This window comes from Acomys minous (assembly GCF_964271855.1).
Source record: "Acomys minous genome assembly, chromosome: 9".
In the NCBI taxonomy this organism is placed as follows: domain Eukaryota; kingdom Metazoa; phylum Chordata; class Mammalia; order Rodentia; family Muridae; genus Acomys; species Acomys minous.
In genome coordinates, this window is record NC_140490.1 from 22,519,353 (window position 1) to 22,542,396 (window position 23,044).

Here is a 23,044-nt window from a genome sequence, read left to right on the forward strand (position 1 = left end):
CTCTGGCACAATAATGGAATGTTGGTAGGCCCGAGCTTGTGCAGGCGACTATAGTTTCTGTGTTCATGAGATCATGATGACCATGTCACATATACTTTCATGGCTCCCCTCCCCATCCTCTGGCTCTAGACACTCTTTCTGCCCCTCTTTGTGCCATGTTCTCTGAGCCTCAGAGAGAATATTATGAATGCTCTGTGTAAGGCTGAGTACTCAACAGCTGTTTGTTCTCACATTTTCACCAGTTAGAAGTCTGCCTTAATTGATACCCATTGAGAAAAGAAACATCTCGGTCCAAGGCTGAGATAATGAATTTATGCGCATAACATATTTAAAAGGCACTTTGACAACATGTTCATTTAGCTAAACAGTCCTAAGGTTTTATGACCTCTGCAGTTTAGGGCATTAAAAACAACAGCGTCACCCCACAACTCCAAAACAAGTTTGTAGTACCAAGCATGAATTCCTTCCTGTGGAATAAGTCTCAAATCCAATCAGAGCAGTTAATTTAGCCAATCACAGTCCTGCCACTGTTGCACCAGGGGCACATCTTTCCTAGTAGCGCAATACTGTAACATGCAGAGTCCGCAGCTGTGTAAGGCTGTGATGAGTCCCACCACACTCCCACATGTCTGCATAGCCACGTCTAGCAATAGGAGAACTAGCCAGCAAGAAGGAGACTTCAGCTCACTTTTTGATATCTCTGTGTCCTGCAGCCAAAGTGTGTGATGTCTTCACAATAGTGTCTTGCCATCGAGCCATGGTGGGTGTCAGGAGCAAGAACAATGACCTGTATTATTTGGGGGGGCTTCTGAAACCTCTCTGACCAACAGCTCAGAGAGGTAGCCCACACAGAACAACCTTTAAAACAGAGTAGACTACATTGAGATTTTAATTACCAAGAAGAGAAAAACTCATCCAGCAACAAGCGAATTGTTAAGAAAATGCTGTAGAGCAGAATTACCAGGTTCCCGTAAAACTTTCTTGTCCGTAAAGGTCATATTCTTTGTAAAGGACATAAGCTTTTAGACAATTGGGCAGTGGAAGAAATGACATGAAGACAGGGCAGCGCAAACGTAATCGTCCCATACACTTCCGGATCTTGAGGCGGCACAAATGTTTTAGTGAACGGGGGTTTGCTAAAACAAAAAGAAAGAATTGGATGGTTTTTTTGTTTGTTTTGACCTGAGGGTTTGGTTGTATTTGATGTCTGTGTTAGGATTTATATTTGCCATCACAGTCTGTAGGAAAACAGCTCCTCAGTTCTTACCACAGCCTTCTCTGTAGATAGTTTCAGAAGTACATCAACTGTGAGTGTGGCTTGTGAGCCTAAGTCCTTCAAGTATTTAAAATATCAGCTCCTCCATCCTGTCTTTTGGGATTGGCTAAAAGCTCAGAGATCACCCCAGGAGAAACGAGATTTAAGAGCATCTTAATTTGACCTATGTGAGAGAATGCGGAAGAGCATTTGATATCCTACAGGGTTAGAACTCAGCTTTCCCTCTTGCTATTGCCAATTCATTATATAATTCCTGGGTGCCATAATTCCCCATAGCCATAGGCTAAGTGCATTGGGGGAAAAGGTACTACCTACCTACAAAGCGAGTCATTAGGTTTCACTTGCTGGGAAATGATGATAAACATATATTACGTAGTTATGAATTGCACCATTTTAAAAGAATAGTACTTTTCTATTCGTTCTTAGGTCAGCCTTTTAATCATAAGAGTGTTCTGAAAATAAAATAAAAATACAATTAGTGTTTTGGTAAGAATTTTCTATAAAAACGATACTCACTCAAGATAAAATGTATTTCTGACCAGAGGTTCTGTTTTTCGAGCACAGCTTTCAGTTTTGAACAGATTTGAACTTGATCGACGTAATCAAGCATCACGCGAACAACTTTTCCAGAGAGATGCTGTAGCCATGACAAAGTTATGACTTCACAAAACTGCGAGGAAAACAAGCAGAAAGCAAATGAAAACCAGCACCGAATGCCAGCAGTTGAGCAGAGAAATGAAGAGTACTAAGCTCCGCCGTGAGCTAAGCGTTCTTACTGATCTCAGTGTGGCCTCAACACCACACAGTGTTTTGTTATATGTGTGTATTGTTTGGCTTGCTTCAACAAAGCCTGCCTTGCAACTAGCTGTGGCCTTTTGACAGTTCTAGCCATCAGATGTGAGTTGGAGTCTGAGCAGCTACCCAGATACCATTAAAGAAAAGCAAGACACATGCAGCCTTCTGGCTAGGGTGTGTATTTCTCCAGTTAAACACAAAGCTATGAAGCTGCCTGGTTGGAAGACTACCTGTTTCTGGTTGATTTAAAAATTTTTTTTATTAATTCAGATTACAACTCAACTGTTATCCCATCACTTGTATCCTCCCATTCTTCCCTCCCTCCCCGCTTTCACTCTGTTCCCCTCCCCTAGGTCTAAGACTGAGGGGGACCTCCTCCCCCACTGTATGGTCATAGGCTATCAAGTCTCATCTTGGTAGCCTGCTTATTCTTTCTTTGAGTGCCACCAGCCCCCCCCCCCCAGGGGAGAGTTGATTATGTTTAAATAGCATGTTTAATGTATGCATGTGTGTATGTGTGTTCATGCATGTGCATGTATTAAGCCAGAAGTTAATGTTCTGGAGTTGGTTATCTCCTTCCACTATGTGGGTTCCAGGGATCACTCAGGTCATCAGGCTTGGTGTCAAACACCTTAATTTACTGGCTAGTCCTATTTTTGTTATTTGAGATAGAATCTTACTATGTTGCTCAGGCTGGCCTCAGGTAATGCCTCTTGAGCAGCTGGAACTACGTGTATTCCATCATGCCCAGCTGACTTCTTATTGAAGCTCTTTTTTCCCCCATTTTCTATTATCTATACCCTAAATCTGATCCTGATGGCTGAACAATATGACAGTTCCTGCCTTCAAATAATTTATGTGTCCTTAGACAAGATGCCCAAATGAGAATTGAAGCTATACTATCGATATGAGCTGTTTAGGAAATAATATCAGATGGTGCATGTTTAAGTGGCAAATCAATATAGATAATTGCTATAAAAGAAATGAGCTCCACAATAAGAGAGTAAGTGAGAGAGGGAACTACTTAAGATTGGAAATAGGACCTGAAAAGTTGAGGAAACCATTTAAAAGCCCTGACAAAAATTGAAGGTAAGGAAAATAGCAGACGAGGTAAGGCAAAATGAAGAGGCCAGTGTGTGGTTCTCTTTTCATTAGAAAGATAGCCAGAGGACCCAACGGAAGACCCACCCATGGGAGAGCCAGCCCCTGACACTAGTAACAGTACTCTGTTATGTTTGCAGACAGCAGCCTAGCAGAGTTGTTCTCAAAGAGGCTCCACCTACCTAGCAGTGCTTTGAAACATGCTGAGACTCAGAGCCAAGCATTGGGTGATGCCTAGGGAGTCTTGTGGAATGGGGGGGGGGGGGAGGGAGGTGAGGAGCTCTACAAAACCAACAGAGCCAACTAACCAGGGCCCAGAGGGGCTTGCTGAGACTGAGGCACCAACCAAGGACCATGCATTGACTGGACCTAGGCCTCTACACAGATGTAGCAGATGGACAGCTCAGGCTTCATGTGGAACATCTAGTAACAGGAGTGGGGCTGTCTCTGACATGGACTTGGCTCCCAGCTTTTTGATCACTTCCCCCTGGCGGGATTGCCTCACAAGGCAACTTGATGAGCTGGGGTACATGGGAAGAGGGCTTCCCTTTTTCGGAGGAATAGGAGAAGGGGGATGGAGGAGAGGGAGGGAGAGATGGGGCTAGGAATGGGATGTAAAGTGAATAAGCAGGAAAAAAAGATGGCCAAAAGAAATAGGCTGATCAGATTTGAGAGCTAACGGAGATAACCAAAGAAATCCAATGATTACAGTATGGGGAATTTAGAAACATTTTAGCTTAATAAATCATTGAAAGAGAAAGTAGCTAGAATGCATGATTGTTATCTGTTGTTTAAAGTATCACTGTCATGTTGAACTTGTGAACTGTCTTCACAGTAATGACTAAATCACTTTCTCCTCTGAACTATTTCTGTACTTCTTACATTTTCCCACTGTTTGGTTTAGTTACTTTATCATGTATCAGTCTTCCCCACATGAGCTTCTCCGAGGGCATATTGTGTCTACTGCTACATACAGTTCTAAGGCTACAAGATAAGTGCTTAGGGAATGCTAGCAGTACTGTGGGCTTACCATAGTATCTTTAATAACTGTAGATGTCCAGCCTTCAAAAGTACAAAAACGATGAACCTTTTCCCCATGAGGACAATCAAAACATCGCTCAGTGTCATACCCATAATTTAACAGCATCCTGAGCATGACTTCATCTTTCAGTGTGTATTGCAGTGCTGATGGGAAATGCAGAGGGTTAACTCTGCAGAAGTAATTGACATTGGCCCCATGCCTCAGTAACAGACTTATGAGCTCATAGTTGCCCATCCTGAGAGCTATCTGCAAGCAGTTTACAGGGTCCTGATTGGGTAGAGCTCCAGCACTCAGAAGCAACTTAACTGAAGAGAGGTCACCATTTGAAACAGCAAAATACAAGGCTGACTTTCTTTGGTCATCATAATGTTTACGGATTCTCTGATCTAGCATGAAATTCACATCAAATCCAGCCTGGATGAGAGCTTCCAGGCACTTGGGGTGTGCCCCGGCTGCCGCGCAGTGAACTGGGCTGATTCCACTCCTCTTGATGGCAGCAAAATCTGTAACTGGGATCAGTATCTTTAGAGCTCTGAGAAAGAATTTGAAAATGCACTTCAGGTTGTTACAATGCAGAGTTAACCTGGCTATAATACTGTTATTCCTACACTGAACGATATATGCAAATCAGGCAGTATTAGGACCCCCTAGCAAAGTGCTCATTTCTTCATCAAGAATCTCAGCTGTCAAGCAAAATGTAATAGAATCAGTGTTTACTTTTTAAAAGCCTGAATTAGCCCAATCACCTGAGATGCAAGGCTTCCCATGTTTCCCAAGCTGTTCTTTATAAAAAGTTATGACTTCCTGTTACTTACAGTTGCAGAACTGAACTTACAAGAAGTGGCCTTTGTCAGCGGCCACATGAATAGGCAGGTGGCCTGAGCTTTTAGGAATGTTGGCATCCGCCCCATACTCTAATAAGAGAGTCACAGAATCTGGATTCCCTCCTCTAACGGCTTCAAGTAAAATGGAGGAAGAATCAGAGGCCTGGCTGTGAACATCAGCTCCTGAAAGGAGGAAAAGTCTCATTAGGCAAAGATGATTCTTCTACTGTATTCTTTTTCCCCCCCTTGAGACAGGGTTTCTCTGTGTAGCCTTGGCTGTCCTGGACTCCCTTTGTATACCAGGCTGGCCTCGAACTTGCAGTGATCCTCCAGCCTCTGCCTCCTGAGTGCTGGGATTAAAGGCGTGTGCCACCATGCCCAGCTATTCTTAAGCAATCTTAATATACCACTACCTCCACTAAAAGCACTTAGGGACTGGAGAGATGGCTTAGCAGTTTAGAGAAATTGTTGCTCTTCCTGAGGACCAGGCTTTGGTCCCCAGCACCCATGTGGTGGTTCACAACCATTAGCAACTCCAGTTCCAGGGCATTTGAAGCCCTCTTCTGACCTCTGTGTGCAACATACATGCATGTGATGCACATACATGCAGACATCATGCTTAAATAAATATAAAACCAAAACATTTAAAAAGAGCACTTGTTATAGTAGAGTACTAAGAATGAAAGATGGTATAAAACGTGCTCCCTTTTCTCAAGTGCTGTATAAACTAGGTGGGACAGAAAACCGTGGGATAAAAGCAGTTTCTAAATAACAGTTTGGTTGACCTTCAAAGTAGTTTGTGTCCTTTGGCACTTAGAACTTCAGTAGGAATGCTTGGTAAAGGTAGCTTGCTTTCTAGACGGTCTTATAAAAGCCACCCTAACCCACAGCACACTTGCATGTAGAGTGGCACCAACAAGCAACTATATTTCTATGTTTTCTAATGATATTTTGATGACAAGGGGCGGTTTGCTATTTTTTAAATTATTCAAGACTATTCTTAGTAAAAGACCCTAATTCTTCCTAGTTAAAGTTAAGGACTGGTGTCCATGGAGGTCAGAAGAGGGCATCAATTCCCCGGAACTGGAGTTGCTGATGGTTGTAAACCATCATGTGGATGCTGGGAACCAAACACTGGTCCTCTGGAAGAGCAACAATTGCTCTGAACTGCTAAGCCATCTCTCCATCCGCTAACTATGATAGCTACAAAGATAAGTGTACCCATAATTCGTTAGGTTAAGTGTCCTCTAGCTCTAGGGCAGGGACTTGGAGGGGAGCTGGGAGGTGAAGAAAAGATGTCTGGGTCGATACTACAAGTTGCAGTGAAGCTCAGTGCATTCTGAGCATATTTACAACTCAATAAAAGGGTGAACTTTTAATTTAGAACAGACTTTTTTTTTCCTCCCTGAGACAGCCTTGGCTGTTCTGGAACTCTTTGTTGACCAGGCTACCCTCCAACTCACAGAGATCCTCCTGCCTCTGCCTCCAAGTGCTGGGATTAAAGGCAAGTGCGCCATCCTCCTTATTTAGCACAAGGGCTGCACAGAAACCACCTTCCTAGAGCACAGTAAGCAATCTAACAGACGGTTTTTGTTTTTTTTTGGGTGTTCACTATGTCCTTTTTATAAAGTGGTTCCTTTATCTGTGTAAGAATTTCTTAACTTGGGGCTGGAGAGAGAGCTCAGTGTTTAAGAGTGCTTACTGCTTTTCCAGAAGACCTACGTGATGCTGGGAGCAATTACATGCTGGATTGGCAAAAGCAAGCAAGTAAGCTTGCTGGAGGCAGCCCACCCATTTCTTTTTGCATGGCTGACAAATGGTTGTATCCCTAGTTTAGGCAGAGCCCCAGGGATTTTGCAGCAAGACTACTTATCGTTGCTATACTGCCTTTCTATGCTTGCCTTACATATCTGGCATGACAGAGGCTCTCACTGCCCATTATAGCTTCACTCTGTTGGGCAGATTTCCTGCAGATTATTTTGAAGATGTACCTTCATAGTGCTGTTTAAACAAACTGATGATTTCATAATCCCTGATGATGATTTAATAGAATTTCTGACTTGATTCAAGTCATTTAAAAACCCTCCTGCTGTGTATCAAAAAACTGCTAGGAGCTCTGTGAACCTCCATGTGAATTACACCAGGAAGGAAAACAATATTGAAACAAATTAACCATCAAGGAAATGCATTCATTCTAGGTTTAGACCAAGGATAAGGCCCAAGTGTACATACACCAGGATAAGAAAGACCATATTAATACAGAAACAGAGAATAAATAGCTAGCCATACAAGACAAGACAAACACCTGTTTCTTAAAAACCTTGACATTAAAAAAAAGCCTCTTGCTTTGAACACATAACATACATTTGAAATAAGAAAAAGCTAAAACTTCTGCTTTGAACTCTAATGAGCATAGATAAAACCACTACTTTAAACTTATATTGAAACAAAATATCTAGTTAGATATAGCCTTAATGAAAACTTAGATCAGCCAGTAGTCCTACTATGAACTCCTTTTTATGTAATGATTCTATTTTTGAATAAAGTAATTTTTTCTATACATAGTGAACATTTGTATTAGATGGTATAAAAACCCAAGACAGAATTAAAATTTGTTGAAGTTGTCTGCTTCATCCAAAAATGTGTCTGTCTGTATATATTTATATCTGTATGTTCACTATATGTGGATGAATGGTATCTTTCACCAAGCTCCCTTGTTTTATATATTCATTGTATGAGTGCATGTGTGTGTGTGAGGTTCATAAAAATCTGTTTGCTTTGTCTACCAAATGTGTGTACTTCTTTGCGTGCTTCTAAGTTTAGAAAGTGATAAGCAGTCTAGAGTGTTTTATTAGGTCTCTAGCTTCTAGCAAGCCTCTGTTTACTGCTATGCCATTAAGTTAAAAGGAACTGAGGTTCTTTTTACAAACCCTTGTTGTTTACATCAGGAATCTGTCAGGGTGTGGCTCCTTGTGCTCTGAGCTAAAAGAGCCATCACTGAGGCTGCAATCTGCTTCAGTTTACTGTGGTGTGCTGGAGCTGGACACGAGCAACCTGAATTCAGTTTCCAGCACCCAGATTGGGTGGCTTACAACCACCTTTAATTCCAATTGTAAGTGTCCGATGCTCTCTAGCCTTCTTGGACACTTACAATCTAGCAGCATACACACACACACACACACACACACACACACACACAGAGAGAGAGAGAGAGAGAGAGAGAGAGAGAGAGAGAGAGAGAGAATTAAAAATAAAATCTTAGACAGATATAGTGGCACATGCCTTTAATCCCAGCAGTGGGAGGCAGAGGCATGTGGATCTCTGAGTTTGGGGCTATCCTGGACTACAAGGTGAGCTCGAGGATGGCAAGGGCTGCATAGAGCGACCCTGTCTCAAAAATCAAAGATAAATACAAATACAATCTTAAAGAATTGCTAAACTTGACAACCAATATGAAGGGGAAGAAACAGGCTTTCTGAGTTTAAGTTCCCCAAAGACACACAGCTAGTTAAGCAAGGTGATTAAGACTTGTTTGCACATCTCTAGACCCAAGCTTACTTCTAGGAGACCATGTAGCTGCTGTGGCCACACAGGGTGGTAAAACTATGTGATTTTAGAGCCAGATATGGCTTCAAATGCTGGCTCAGTGGCCAGCAAATGCTGGTTCATCTAAAGGGTAAAAGATTTAGGAGTTGTTGTCTTCCTTCCAGTTCTATATTTAAATCAGCGAGCTGAACAAAGGCTTTACTCTTTGGCTAGGGATGTAGTTTATTAGAGTTCTTGCCTAGACTAGAGATGATGTTGGGTTCAAATTCCAGCAAAATGCCCACTCGCGCGCGCGCGCACACACACACACACACACACACACACACACACACGGAGACAGAGACAGAGACAGAGACAGAGACAGAGACAGAGGATTGTTGCAGAGACTTTGTAGGAAAGGACCAGTAAACACAAAAGTTTAAAACTCTTAGGCTGGAGAGATGGCTCAGAGGTCAAGAGTACTGTCTGTTCTTCCAATGGTCCCTCACAACCATGTAAATAAGATCTAGTGCCCTTTTCTGGCATGCAGGCAGGATACTATATAAATAATAAAAGAAATAATTTTTTAAAGTTTAAAACTCTTAGTGTAATGAGGGAGTATTGGGCAAAACTCATCTGCAGCTTCAAAATTTTAGTAAAATTGTGATACAGAGATTCAATCTCCATGATGAATTTAGGCTATTTATTTATTTATTTATTTATTTATATTTTTAAAAAGATTTATTTATTATTATGTATACAGAGCTCTGCCTGCATGTACACCTGCAGGCCAGAGAAGGGTATCAGATCACCTTATAGATGGTTATGAAGCACCATGTGGTTGCTGGGAATTGAACTCATGACCTCTGGAAGAGTAGTCAGTGCTCTCAACCGCTGAGCCATCTCTCCAGTCCGAGTTTAGGCATTTTAATAGCCAACATTCACATACAGTTTCTCAAATACTGGCCTTAATAAAATGTTAACTTTTATTATTTTGAAACACCTTATTAAGAAGAGCCCTTGGGGCCAGGCAGTGGTGGTGCATGCCTTTAATCCCAGCACTTGGGAGGCAGGGGCAGGTGGATCTCTGTGAGTTCAAGGCCAGCTGGGTCTACAAAGCAAGTCCAGGATAGTCAAGGCTACACAGAGAAACCCTGTCTCAAAAAACAAACAAGAAGGAGGAGGAGGAGAAGAAGGAGAAGGAGAAGAAGAAAAATGAAGAAGAACCACCGTTGGGGAATCTGGAGCGTTTGCTGGATGGTTAAGAGCACTGGCTGCTCTTCCAGGGGACTTGGGTTCAATCCCTGGCACCCACATGACAGCTCACAGCTGTTTTAACTCTAGTTCCTGGACATCTGACTCCCCTTTTCCGGCCTCTGTGGACTTTGCATGCACATGGTGAATGTACATATATGGCAGGCAAGACACGCACACACAAAGTTTTAAAAACAAAAGCAAGAACCCCACCCTTGGTAAGCCTTGCCTTTCTGCAGCAATAGTTGCATGATTTCAGTGTGTCCGCCTTGAGCAGCGAGGGCAAGAGGAGTAAATCCGTAGGAGCTCCGTGCATCTGGGTGTGCTCCAGAAGTCAGCATCAACTTTACCATGTCCCTTCTGCCTAGCTTGGCAGCTTCATGGAGAGCTGTCCTCTCATTGGCACATCGCAGATTGACATCTGCTCCGTGGCTGATCAGCAAGGTGGCCATGTCGTAGGAGTCTTTCAGAACAGCTGGGGAATTGTGAGGTGGATATTATGTTAAGAGGCCTTTAAGGTTAGTATCATATTAGCTAGTGCCCCTCAGCTTCTTAAGGTGCTCGTTCACTCTCCCTCATGCACCCAGCATTCTGTGTTTAGGAAACACACTTTAAAATACAGCAGATACAAAGTAACTTTAGCAGTGTTTTTTGTTTGTTTTGTTTTGTTTTTTGTTTTTCTTTTTTGAAGACAGGGTTTCTCTGTGTAGCCCTGGCTGTCCTGGAACTTTCTTTGTAGACCTTGCTGGCCTCAAACTCCCAGAGATCTGCCTGCCTTTACAGTGTTTTATATCAACGGGATGTTTGTTTTTGTAAGCTGTGAGCAGCTACTGCCTACTGGGTGTTTATATGGTTGAGACAAAACTTTTTTTTAATCTTTATGTTCTCAAGAAAATAGGAGGGGAAAAAAAAGAGAAAAAAAAAAGAAAAGAAAAGAAAAGAAAGAAAGAAAAAGAAAATAGCTTAGTGGAGACTCTCACACGCTCTGCACCTCCCTAGGAGCCATAGGCAGTTAGTGGTTACTGGAGGATAGAGAGACGTCTCTTCAGTGATAGAACTACTTGTTAGCTGTTTATGCTCCTGCAAATACCCTCTCACCCATGTTTCTCTAAGCAACCCTAATTAAACTCATTGGATCAATAAAGACATGAGAGGGAGGTAGTAGATTTGTTTATTTATGTTTTTCAAGACAGGGTTTCTCTGTGTAGTCTTGGCTGTCCTGGACTCACTTTGTAGACCAGGCTGGCCTCGAACTCACAGTGATCTGCCTGCCTCTGCCTCCCAAGTGCTGGGATTAAAGGCGTGCGCCACCATGCCTGGCTAAAAGGGGGGTGGTTGAAAAGAGGAAGGAGATTGGAGAGAATGGAACGAAGGAGGGTAAAGGGCGAATAAACTTGATAATACATTACACACATATATGAAAATAACATAGTGATGGTGTATGCTTGAGTGTCAAGTCAGTGTACAATGTACCCAGCATCAATCACCTAACATACATCACATAGTAGAAAAATCTTTCAATTTGCACAAATGTTATAATGAAACTTAGTATTATGTGTAAATAGTACATGCTATTTTTTTTTAAAGAATAAAATTAATAAGATGGCCCAGTGGGCCAAGGCACCTACTGCCATGCCCGACAACCTCCGTTCCATCCCTGGGCCACACATGGTGGAGGGGAAAAAACCAGTTTCTGCAAGCTGTCATATTACCTCCACACATGTGCCATGGCACGTGCATCCCCCAAACTCTCCCCAATGAGTAAATAAATATAAAAATAATATAAAAAAGGAAAAGAAAGTGCATACTAATCACCTCAAAGTACTTCAGAAGGACGGAGAGGCTAAGGCAAGCCTAAACACCTTGCTGTGTACTGAAATTGCTCCTTCACCTATGACATGGACTGGTGGTGACAATTTTTATTTACATGTGAATTCTGTTTTTGGAATTGTTTCTGTAAACCATCTTTAACAAAAGTGAACTATATATTTGTAATGAGAGTCTAACTGCCGCGTCTGCGTCCTAAGATGCCTGCAGCACAGGATGCTCCCTGAGTTCTTTGTGATGAGAATGATTAATAGCAACAGCCAACGCAATAGTAAAGGATGCCAGCCTGGGTGCTCAGTGCCACAAGCAGCGTGAATAAACGAATTCCAGAAAGAAGACCAGCTTTCTACCATCAGTGTGCAAGTCTTCAGAGTTTAGTGTGCTTTTCACATGTGACTTTTACACACGCTGTTATTCATGAGGGTAGAACTGGCCCGTGGTTCTCATACATCCGTGGGGTAGTGCTCTATAGTTCAGGCATTGCCTTCTCAGAAGAGGCTCAGTGGGGGTTTTCTTCAAGTGGGAAGACTCAGACCTCATGTGACAGCTTTGAGCAGTTCTGTGTTGATAAGAGTTGCATATGTGGTGGGTTTGAGGAGCCGGATTAGAAGTCTCTACCTTTCCCACCTATCTTTGTTCCCTCTTAGAGGATTTTTTTCTTTCTTCTTTTTTTTAGGCTCCCCCCGCAAATACTTTCTCAAAATCCATGCTAGCTTTTAACTCACTGTGTGACCCAGACTGGTCTCAAAGTCAAGAAAGTTTGGTTACATACAAAAGTCACCACACCCAGCTAGCTACAAGCTAGAAAGCAGGTTTCTGTGTCTGGTCAGCAGGGACCAAATTGTCAGTGCTATAACTAAAAACCTGTGGACATGGAGGAGACTGAGACTCTTTTTCAAACAAGGTGTTCAGTTACCTGTAAGAAGAGGAGAATTGCCTTCAAAGTTCTTAGCATTTGGATTGCAGCCATTGAGGAGGAGAAAATGGGCATTTTCTAGGAGGCTACTGCTGACAGCCAAAAACAGTGGTGTTTCACCATTGTGGCTGGTGTGTTCCCACACACTGGGCTTGGAAGCTGAAATAAATTCATCATACCACACAGGTTAAGATCAGAAATAAACTTAATCTACTCCTGAGAAACATTAGGAGGAATGAAAAGGAGTTTACCGTTCAGGGTTATTTCTAAGATGTTCTTATTTAACTGTACTGCTGCCTTATGCAGAGGAAGCCATCCATCCACGCTGGCTTTATCAAATGCACAATGGTACTTGGCTAAGTGTGCCAATGCATCTTCCTTACCTAGTAGCACGGAAAACAAAACAGATTCATATTTGGCGCACACAAGGGCCCACACTACTCTGACATCTACCTCCAAGGCAAGTGTGCAAGGCAAGTGTGCAAGAGCAGAATCCGAGCACCATCCTCAATGAAAGGCAAGTTTAAATGTCACAGGGTAAGCACTGATGCTTTGCACCCAGCGTTCCTCACCACCCAGGGCCAGAAACACCCCCAGCTCTGTCTCTACATACAGGAACCCTGGCACTCTTTGATACATTACACTAAAGTATTTTCTCCCAGAAAAGACCACTTCAGACCATGGGTCCCCAAATGCTCAGTCTGTAATCGAACCTGTTTCCAGACTTTGGAGCATGGAAGAAAACGCTGCTGCCTCCTGTACCCCACCACAAGCTGCAGAGAGAATAGGGAGAGTACTTAACTGCCTCTATTGCTTCAACTATCTTCTTATAGTCATCACTTGGCAAGGAATGTGATCTGCACAGGAAAAATTGTAATTATAAATCTAATGTTTCTGACAGAAACCCAAAAGAAAAGGCAAAGACAGTAGCAGTTACTCAGGGATAAACTCCCATATGAGGCGCCCACCCAATGAGACCTAATAGAAACACTTGCCACGAGGGTGGGTGTGCAGCTTGGTGTTAGAGTGCTTGCCTAGCATGCACACCACCTTGGGTTTGATCCCCAGTGCACATACCCATGTGTATGCCCTCGTGCCCACGTACACAGGCGTGCCTGTCCGTGAGTGTGTGGGTAAAGGGAGAAGACAGACTTCACTTGTAAAATGTGTCATGTTCCTCCACATGTCATAGGGAAGCTGCCTCTCCAGGTCGGCCAGCGGGGGTGGCCGCCTTCCTCTGCGTAAGGCAGCAGGGCAGTTAAATGAAACAAAGCATACAAGGTCTACGTGGGAGCCTAGACTGCAGTGCATGCTTTCAATAAACGTGGCTGAACTGATGATATAATTGTACTACATAGAAACACTGATAGCTACTTTATGACTTACCAAAAATTATTGCTGAAGAAATACATAACCAGGGTATAAACTTTAAAATGTTTCCATAATTAGAATTCTTTCTCAGCTTAAGTTACATGCTTATGAAAATATCTGAACATTAAAGCTTTGTATGTGCATTTTTAAAGTTTTTGAAACAGGACCTCACTGTGTCGCCCAGGGCTGCTCCATAGTGCTGCCTCATCCTGCCTCTGCAGTGATTGTAGGCATGCACCACTGTGCCTGAGTGCAATAAGTGAAACTTGATTGTGTTCTCTGAGTCTAGGCTGAAGAGAATGAATTTTCTTAGACACTCTGTCCTGTTCACAATTTTAACAGTGTTTACAGGTTTGGTTCTGTGTTAGCTTCCCTACGTTCTGTAAGAAACTACCTCACTCTTACTTACAACAACACAAATCCATTACTTTATAGCTCTGTCTCTTCCTGAAGGCTCTAGGTACCATTTTGTCTCCTTCCAGTGCCATCATGTGGCTTTTGGTACACAGGCCTGTTCCCTCTTCCCCCAGGTCCTCCATTTAGTGTGGCCTTCCCTCCTGTGACATCTCCCAGGCACTTCCCGTTTCTTGCCTCCACCATTTGCCCTTAAGGGCTCTTGTGATCACGGTGGGGCAACTACGCTAGGCGATTAGCATCTTTAGTTGTGTTTGGCTTTACTTCACTTTGCTATATAAGGCTTGTGCACTCAGGGTTTTAGGAATTAGGGAGTAATCACCTTCAAGTGGGCCATTACTCCACACCGCACAAGAATATTCACCTTTCCCTTCATATGTGTGTGTACATGTGTGTGTACATGTTCACATGTGTGGATGAGTATTCATGTGCAAGAAGACAAGAGGTCGAATAGACTACCTCTATTGCTTCTCCATGTTTTTCTGAGACAGGCTCTCTCACCCAGATCTCATCAGTTCAGCCAGATTGGCTGTTGGCTGGCCAACAAGCTTAGGTACTGATCTGTCCGCTTTCCCCAAGCACTGAGGCTGCAGATGTACACACACCATGTCATGTGGTGCCGGGGATCTGACCTCAGGACCTCATGTTTGTACAGCAAACACTTTATCCAGCCCCCATTCTAGGCTTCCAACACCAACAGGTGCCTGACTCAGTCAACAATCTTTCCTATGTATCATACGAATTTTGAACTTTAATAAAGGAAATTATGTAATGGCTACAATCTCAGTTTCCGTGAAGTATTTCCAAACTGTACTTAGTCAAAATATCTTACACTTTTCAAACCCAAATTATTAATTAAAAATCAATTACTTGGTTATACATTTTAAGATAATAATCATAAGATAAATATGATAAAACAGCCTAATAAGCTTGATTTCTTTATAAAACTTTAAGCATTTAAATATCATTTTAATCATCCTAAAGTGAACACCAGTGTACAGGAATCATGCTACGGCAGAAAGCACAGAATTTGTGTCAGGCTGCCTGCATCTTCACTAGCTGAGTGAACTTGAATAAGTTACTCTTGTGTGCCTCAGTTTCCTCACTTCTAAATGGGAAAAATATCAGCACCTCCCCACAGAGAAATAATGAGGATTAAAATGGAAATGAGTTAACAGTTATGGAGTGCATGGCGTATTGTGATCACACCATGAGTTCGTTATGTTTAGAATATACAATAGGAGATGCAGCTCCGTGATTAAGGGTTTCCAGCAGCCACACTGGGCAGTTCACACTCACCCATAAGTCCAGCTGCAGGGGGACCTGTCACTTGTGGCTTCCACAGGCACCTGCACTCCAATGCCTAAATCCACACCAGAGACACACATCCAAATACAAACTAGACCTTTAAAAACCCTGCAGATTTGATTTAACTCATTGTTTCCATATTTAATTGTAAGATCAATTGAGGTTAAAAAAAATCTTGCTTTATGAAAGCAGGTAAATAGAGGTTGCCTTGCCAAGCAAACTGGGTGTTATCATCCCAGGAGAGAAGAATGGTTTTGTCCTCAGGGGGCCAATGGTGCTGACTGGGGAGCAAGCAGCTAGCCATGCTTGACTGAGAACTGCCATACCTAGGTGAAGACCATAGCACAGTTGTCCTTGTGGAGTTAGTTACACATGACTATAATGGTGGCACATAGTCAAGTATTTAGTAAGGCAGGTGAGGAGCCCAGCCTTTCATCTCCTCAAATCTAGAGGAGGGACTGTAACCTCGGAAGAGACTGATATCTCTGGGTGAGTGGACTAGATACAGCTCCTAGGTCCCTGACTGGTGTAAGGATCACCTTCACCTAGGTATGGCAGTTCTCAGTCAAACATGGCTAGGTGCATCTTCTCACCCAGATTTGTTGTTATGCTCCTTCAACTATTTTCTTATTACATTCTTAACTCTCTTCATTTTTTTCTGTGCATTTGAGCATCATATCTTATATATACTTAAGTTACAATTATTTGTTGGGAAACATAGCTCAGTGGTATATGCTTTGCAGTCACATGGCCTCGGGTTCAATTCCAATCACTACTGGAAAAAAAAAAAAGACAACTCCCTGTATTCTGCCTGACTTTCCCTTCTGTTCTTGTCACATTAGAATTAAGGTCATGACTGTTCTCAACTGCTGGCTACTTCTTCGTACCCACTGCCAATGAGAAAGACGTTACCTCTCATCTTCTGCCGGGTGTGGAGCTGTTCCTGGCTTGTAGAGATCCAGCAAACTCTGTTGGATGACGAGTTGGGTGTCAAGGTCAGCGTCCATGTCCTCATCACTGCTGTAGTTATCCATGTGAAACTCGGGGACGTTTACTTTCAAGTCAGAAGTAACTGAAGTATTTTTCCAGTTGTGGAAAGACTTTCAACTGCTTTAAAAAATATAGGTGACATTTAGAAAACTAGAAAATTGATAGGATTGGTAAATGAAAATAAGGCAAATTTTTAAAACAAAATATACATTTAAAATTTCCCCATGATTTTAAAAGTTTTCTGGACTGCCATAAAGTCTATATAAATTAGAAGTTTCTGTAAATAACATTTATTTAAAGTTTATTCAAGAAAATCTTCCTTTTAGCCGGGCACGGTGGTGCAAGCCTTTAATCCTAGCATTTGGGGAGGCAGAGGCAGGTGGATCTCTGTGAGTTGGAGGCCAGCCTGGTCTACAAAGTGAGTCCAGGGCAGCCAAGGCTACATAGAGAGACCCTGTCTCGAAAAAGCCAAAAGAAAGAAAGGAAGGAAGGAAGAAAGAAAAAGAATCTTCCTTTCATTTGAGTCTTAGGTCAAGAATCATTGCCAACTATACACTAGAGAGTAATTAATATCTAAAATGTATAAAGAACTGGAAAAATTAAGTCCCTAAACTCTCAAATGATATAGCTGATAAGTGGGCTAATGAACTGTACAGATAGTTCTAAAAAAAAAGAGCTTAAAATGTCCAATAAACTGGTTACATAGTCCCAGAAGATGCTATGCTGGCTTCTGGAGGTGAGACATCAGTAGCCTTGTCCAGCAAGAGATCCTGTACTCCACATTAACAACACATTTAGGAGGATGTTCCCAAAGTGTGAAACCTAACCACTTTCTGACAGGAGGGAATCCATGCTAGGTGCTGTCATTTTGGTCATCCTGCTTCAGGAGATCTTAGGCCCTTGGCAGGAGCATACCTTTGCTGTTTGCTAAACGAAAATGCTGAAAAAACTGCTTTCTAAATATTTGTTGATAGCCATAGATGTTGCTCTAATCCTTGCTAGAGAAGCTCCTGTCTGCAATGCGTAGTGGTTAACACAGAGACTCATGCATGGTTTAAGTGTGGGGAGTAAGAAACTGTGAGTGCTCAGCTATGAGTGGTCCTGTATCTACACTCCCCACACCAAGGAACATTGAGGAAGAAGGGGCGGAAAGGTGTAAGAGCTGCCAATGAGGAGAGCTGTAAATGATGACGTTTGAATACGACATGGTTGTTGCACACACAACGCACAGCAGCTATGGTTCTAGCACAAGACCTACACAAAATGAAGCCTGTCCAAATGCCAGCATAGTTGCAGGTGAGGCCCTACATCTAGCTGAAGATCCAGTGACAGCTGAGAGCTGCTGAGGGAGAGTGCCACTTTTTTCAGGGATGTCACTTCTGGTAGGCTGCTTATGCTCCAGGGGTGGCCCCACATCCATGTACAGATATGGGCAGCACTGATTGGACTCTAGGGTGGTGTGTTTGTTTTTTTGTTTTTTGTTTTCCGAAACAGGGTTTCTCTGTGTAGCCTATACTGACTTGGACTCACTTTGTAGACCAGTCTGGCCTTGAACTCACAGTGATCTGCCTGCCTCTGCCTCCCAAGTGCTGGGATTAAAGGCGTGCTCCACCACCGCCCCACCTTCTGGGGTGGTTTTTCATAGCAATAAACCAGAGGACATGAAACTGGGAAGACTGTGTGTATGTGTGTGTGTGTGTGTGTGTGTGTGTGTGTGTGTGTGTGTGTGTGTGTAGGCTTTGACCTTTTCCAAACCTACTTTATTTGAGGTTTTTTAATACTTATACCTTCCTTCCAACCCACCTACCCTAGATAGGAGAGAAAAGAGGTTAATTGGAACAGGAGAAATAGACCTTTTTGGACTTAGTTCCTGGGATATGTTGCACAAAGACTGGAAAAGCTGATGGTGTCTGTGTAGCCCTAGAGAATGCCTCTATCAGAGCCCTGGTCTCCAAAGCTCTGTTGGCCTGTCTGCTTTCCCGTTCCTCTAGAATCTTTTTTTTTTTTTTTTTAAGATTTATCTATTTATTATTATGTATACAGTGCTCTGTCTGCATGTACACCTGCACACCAGAAGAGGGCATCAGATCACATTATGGATTTTTTTTTTTGTAAGTTGCCATGTGGTGCCTGGGAATTGAACTCAGGACCTCTGGAAAAGCAATCAGTGCTTCTAACCTCTGAGCCATCTCTCCAGCCCCCTCCTCCTCTAGAATCTTTACAGCCTCTCCGACTTCCCATTTTTCTTCACCTCCTTCTCCACACTGATGCTCTGAATGCCTGTCTTGTGGAGCAGGTTGGGGCAGCAATTGTGGGAAAAACTGGCTCTCAGTACCAGGTGTTTTCCCTTTACCAACAGCTCTTCCTTTTGCTTTTCAAATACTTCAGCCTCCACCTGCAAATTCTCTAGTTGTACAGCCAACGCTGCAATCTTTTCCGGAATGATAGAATTTACTGCCCCTTCCTGTTTTCACATCTTATCAGTCTTTCTTCCAATCTTCCTCTCCCCCCCCCATAGGACATTTTATTTGTCACTATTAAAAATCTGGATTTTAAGTAGACTCTTGGACTGATGGTTTATATTCATCAGCTCGTTCAACTTTAGCACGTGTCTCGTCACCAGTTGTTTTTCCAGAGCTACCACCTTCACCACGGAGCTCCATTAGTTTGCCCAATCCAAACTTTGCCTTCTTCAGCATTTTAACTTCTCTAATGAAGACATCATGAAGAGTATAGATGGGCTGGTAAGCCTTTTCTATGTTTTTTCCAATGCTGTCTGGAATTAACTTATTAACCACTTCAAGTCATTTGTCTGCACTTCTTGGGTCATGATTTCCATCATCTTCTTCTGGATCTGGTGGACCTGCTGGTGTTGTGCATATGATGTCTTTGGTATCTGGTTGTTGCATATTTTTTTTTGTGTGTGTGAATTCAACATAGACAAGATGGAGTAAGTAACCATCAGTCGTCTTGACATCAACATGAGCTTCAGTCACGGTCTGCCACTTTTTGAATGTGGAACACATTTTGTCCTGGGTAAGATCCATGCCGTGGAAGTTAGCCAGACAGCTTTTCCCCTGAACATCCTCAGTAATTAGATTGAATTTTCTAAACGCAACTTCGTCATTCTGTAGATTAGCAAGGCTCGCTTCAAACACACAACCCTTGAGGCCATCAGATGCAATTTTGGTTCCTTGAGTCCTCATGACTAGTGCTTTCCCAATGTTTCTAATATTGAACATAGCCAGAGCTTTGACATTGTACAAGTCTTTCTTAGAAAATGGATCAACCACTTTCTTCTTGGCTCCCTTCTTGCCGACCACCATTGTGCTGCTCAGAGAGCCAAAAGGCTCTTCCAATCTTTTTTAAAAAATGTAATACAGTAAAAAGAAAAAAAAATCCCTCTGGGTTTAAAGCAGGAAAGAACTTTGCTGCAGCAGCTGTGATTTTGCTGATGCCCAGGAGCAGCATCTCTTTATCTCCAATCCTGCATCTCCCTCCACAACATTAGAAGCTAAGTTACCCATTGTGCCCAAAACATGTTGCGCGTCACCTGTAGGCTACGACTTTTTCCAAACCTACTTTACTTGAGGTTCTTTAATGCTTATACCTCCCTTCCAACCCACCTACCCCAGATAGGAGAGAAAAGAGGTTAATTGGAACAGAAGAAGTAGACCTTTTGGGGCTCAGTTCCTGGGAGAGAGTCCCCTGGTGTAGTTGGCAGGATTTCAGCAGACCAGCAATTCAACCAAAGTTGCTGCTGGAACCTGGAACAGCAGCTGGAACCCGGAGCCCCGAAGACTTCACTCGAGTGGTTCTCTCTAGGAGCATCTAAAAGTGGAGCCAAATAATACCAAGACCCAAAAAACCCTCCCTCATGATATTGGGCTCATAAATATCTCCTCTCAGCGTATGTAGCAAGATGTGTTTCAGCTGGCAAAAACCAAGTCCTGGCATGAGGTGGTTTGTCTTCTAGCAGATAAACATCACCTGTTCTCTCACAAGTCTGTTCCCCATCCCACACTTGTACATCACTACAGAGGGAGGCACTAGTAGGAAATGAAGTAGTGGTGGATGGATATAGAGATAGCGTATAAATGCACGGAATTTTCGAAGAGTAAAAATATTATTTACAAACCCAAAACCAACCAAACGAAAAAGGCCAGTTAATATCTGAGGCCGTGTTCAACATCAACTTCCTTAGCCATCAGGGAGATGTGAATTAAAACTGCTTTGAGGAGCTGAGGAGATGCCTCAGTTGGCACACAAACTTGAAAATCTAAGATTGTCTAACACTAACACGAAGAGGACAGGGTTGAGATAGCTAGATTCCTGGAACTTCCTAGTCTGCCAGTCTAGGCAATTATCTCTGTGGTTTCCAAAAAGAACACAGGCAATCGCCACTGTCCTTGTTTATTGACAATAACCACAGTTATTGTGAAAAACACCACACATACTTTGGCAGCAGTTTAAAAAAAACACAAACAAACCTCAAACCAAGTAGTAAAATTCATCTTTGCTAGCAAGCTTTCCTAGTGCCATACTCAAGAATTCACAGCAGCTATAGTAACCTGCAAGAGACCGGCACAAGATCAAAGTGGGGCCCAGATGGGACAGGCGATCTCTAGGCTCCATCCCTGACTGAGAACGATCGTCAGCTGATATTGTCCAGGGGATGAAAGTCATTTTCTAAGGATGTGACTGATAGGATTTCCATTCTCCGGTGGATGGCTCCTTATCGCTCCCCCACCACAAGCACACATGGACAGCTCTAACTGGACTTAGTGGGTTATAAAAAAAAATAAGGACATGAAGCTGGGAGGAGGACACATTGGGGGAAACATACAATCATATCTCACTATATGCACCTATAAAATATCAAGAAAAATAAAATGAGAGGCTTCACACAGCAATGGATCGAAACAGATGCTGAGACTAACAGGCAAACATTGGGCAGAGCGCAGGAAGCCTTGTGGAAGAGTAGGGGAAAGGAGAAAAGTACCTGGACATGACAGAAACCCCACAAGAAGATCAACAGAGTCAACTATCCTGGGACCAGGGGGGCTTGTGGAGACCAAAGCTCCAACCAAGACCATGCATGGACTGGACCTAGACCCTCTACACAGATGTACATGATGGGCAGCTTGGTCTTCATGTGGGTCCCCTAGTAAGGGGAGTCGGGGATGTCTCTGACATGGACTGTTGCCTGCTTTTGATCACTTCCCTTCCCCCGCCCCCCCTACCCCCTGCAGGGCTGCTCTGTTAGGCCACGCTGAAAGAGGATACCGATGTGACTTGATGTGCTGCAGTGGGTTGGTGGGGAGGTCTCCCTTTTTCTAAGAGGTAGGGAACTGGGGTGGGGGCTGGGGGGAGGGGAAAGGGGAAGAGGGAGGGAGGTGGGACCAGGAGGAGAGGAGGGAGGGGGCTACAATTGGGATGGAAAGTGAATAAATTAAAAAAAAATAAAGTTTAAAAACTCAGCTAGAGAATAGTAGAGAGACACACTCCACAGCAGCCTCTGCCCTTTACACACACACACACACACACACACACACACACACACACACACAGACACACATAGGCACACACACAGATACACACACTCACTGCATAAAAGCAGAAAGGGGATCACAGAGGACATGGTCTTAAAGGAGGGAGGGAGAAAAAGAGAGTGATGCATACACTGATATGACAGTCAAAGGGGGAACTGTACAGGGAGGGGCGGGGCTCAGGAAGAGAGGCAGGGGAGGGCAATATTGGGGAGAGGGCAATATTGGGGAGAGGGCAATATTGGAGGGAGGGAATGAATAAGGACAAAGTATAAGGACATACATGTAAGAAAATCCATTTGCACACTAACTTCAAAATTTAAAAAGAAAATGTAAAATAATAAACACCCCCAAAATCTATTTGTAAATAAACAATTCATTGAAACTTTAAAGGTATTTTTAAAAATCCCAGGTCACTTTTGCCATATTGAAGGTGTTTATTATTGATTTATTTTAGACATGGCTGGTGAGTTTTTCTCAATGTTATAGTATCCAAAAGTTGATCTTTCCTATACCGAGTGTATGTTGTGCTAAAGATACTATTTTAATCTAGAAAGCACTAGAGTGAGCATGCTTGGGAACAGCGACAGAGAGCAGGAGTAGCAGTGGTTAACAGCAGCCAGCATGTTAAGCAAAGTCCAAACGACTGAAAAAGAACATTACCATTTTAACACAGACTAGGACCCAAAGAGTCATTTTTACCTTTTTAAAAAAAGTATCCTCTAGGACTGCTCTGAAGCTTCCATGCTGTAGGTGTGTCTGGGTCTCCACTCCCCTCTGGTGACCATTATAAATAGCTTTACTATAAATACTTGATCATAAGACAGTCTGGCACACTCTCCTTGTTTTTCA

The 23,044-nt window shown here is 42.9% G+C and overlaps 1 protein-coding gene and 1 pseudogene across 2 annotated transcripts; both read right to left on the bottom strand.

Annotated features, from left to right (window-relative positions):
* Positions 1–297: 297 nt before the first annotated feature.
* On the bottom strand, positions 298–21,067 carry ASB14 (ankyrin repeat and SOCS box containing 14). The gene is made up of 10 exons (XM_084795336.1): positions 20,320–21,067; positions 16,566–16,760; positions 13,257–13,417; positions 12,812–13,066; positions 12,561–12,719; positions 10,047–10,292; positions 5,050–5,221; positions 4,203–4,746; positions 1,793–1,946; positions 298–1,136 (listed from the first exon to the last, which is right to left on the bottom strand). The coding sequence occupies exons 2-10, from the start codon at positions 16,685–16,687 to the stop codon at positions 958–960; spliced, it is 1,992 nt and encodes a 663-aa protein (XP_084651462.1). The 5' UTR covers positions 16,688–16,760; positions 20,320–21,067; the 3' UTR covers positions 298–957.
* LOC311604481 (small ribosomal subunit protein eS1-like) lies at positions 18,529–20,266 on the bottom strand (annotated as a pseudogene). The gene has a single exon. The product of its transcript is annotated as a small ribosomal subunit protein eS1-like (transcript).
* Positions 21,068–23,044: the final 1,977 nt, after the last annotated feature.

Excerpts from the sequence above, each read along its gene's own strand:
- ASB14 (XM_084795336.1), bottom strand. The coding sequence starts at position 16,687 with ATGGATAACTACAGCAGTGATGAGGACATGGACGCTGACCTTGACACC. Across the intron at positions 13,418-16,565 it reads CACCCGGCAGAAGATGAGAG|ATCACATTCCTTGCCAAGTG; the intron begins GTAACGTCTTTC and ends TTTCCTGTGCAG. Across the intron at positions 4,747-5,049 it reads GCTGACAAAGGCCACTTCTT|AGCTCTAAAGATACTGATCC; the intron begins GTAAGTTCAGTT and ends ATTCTTTCTCAG.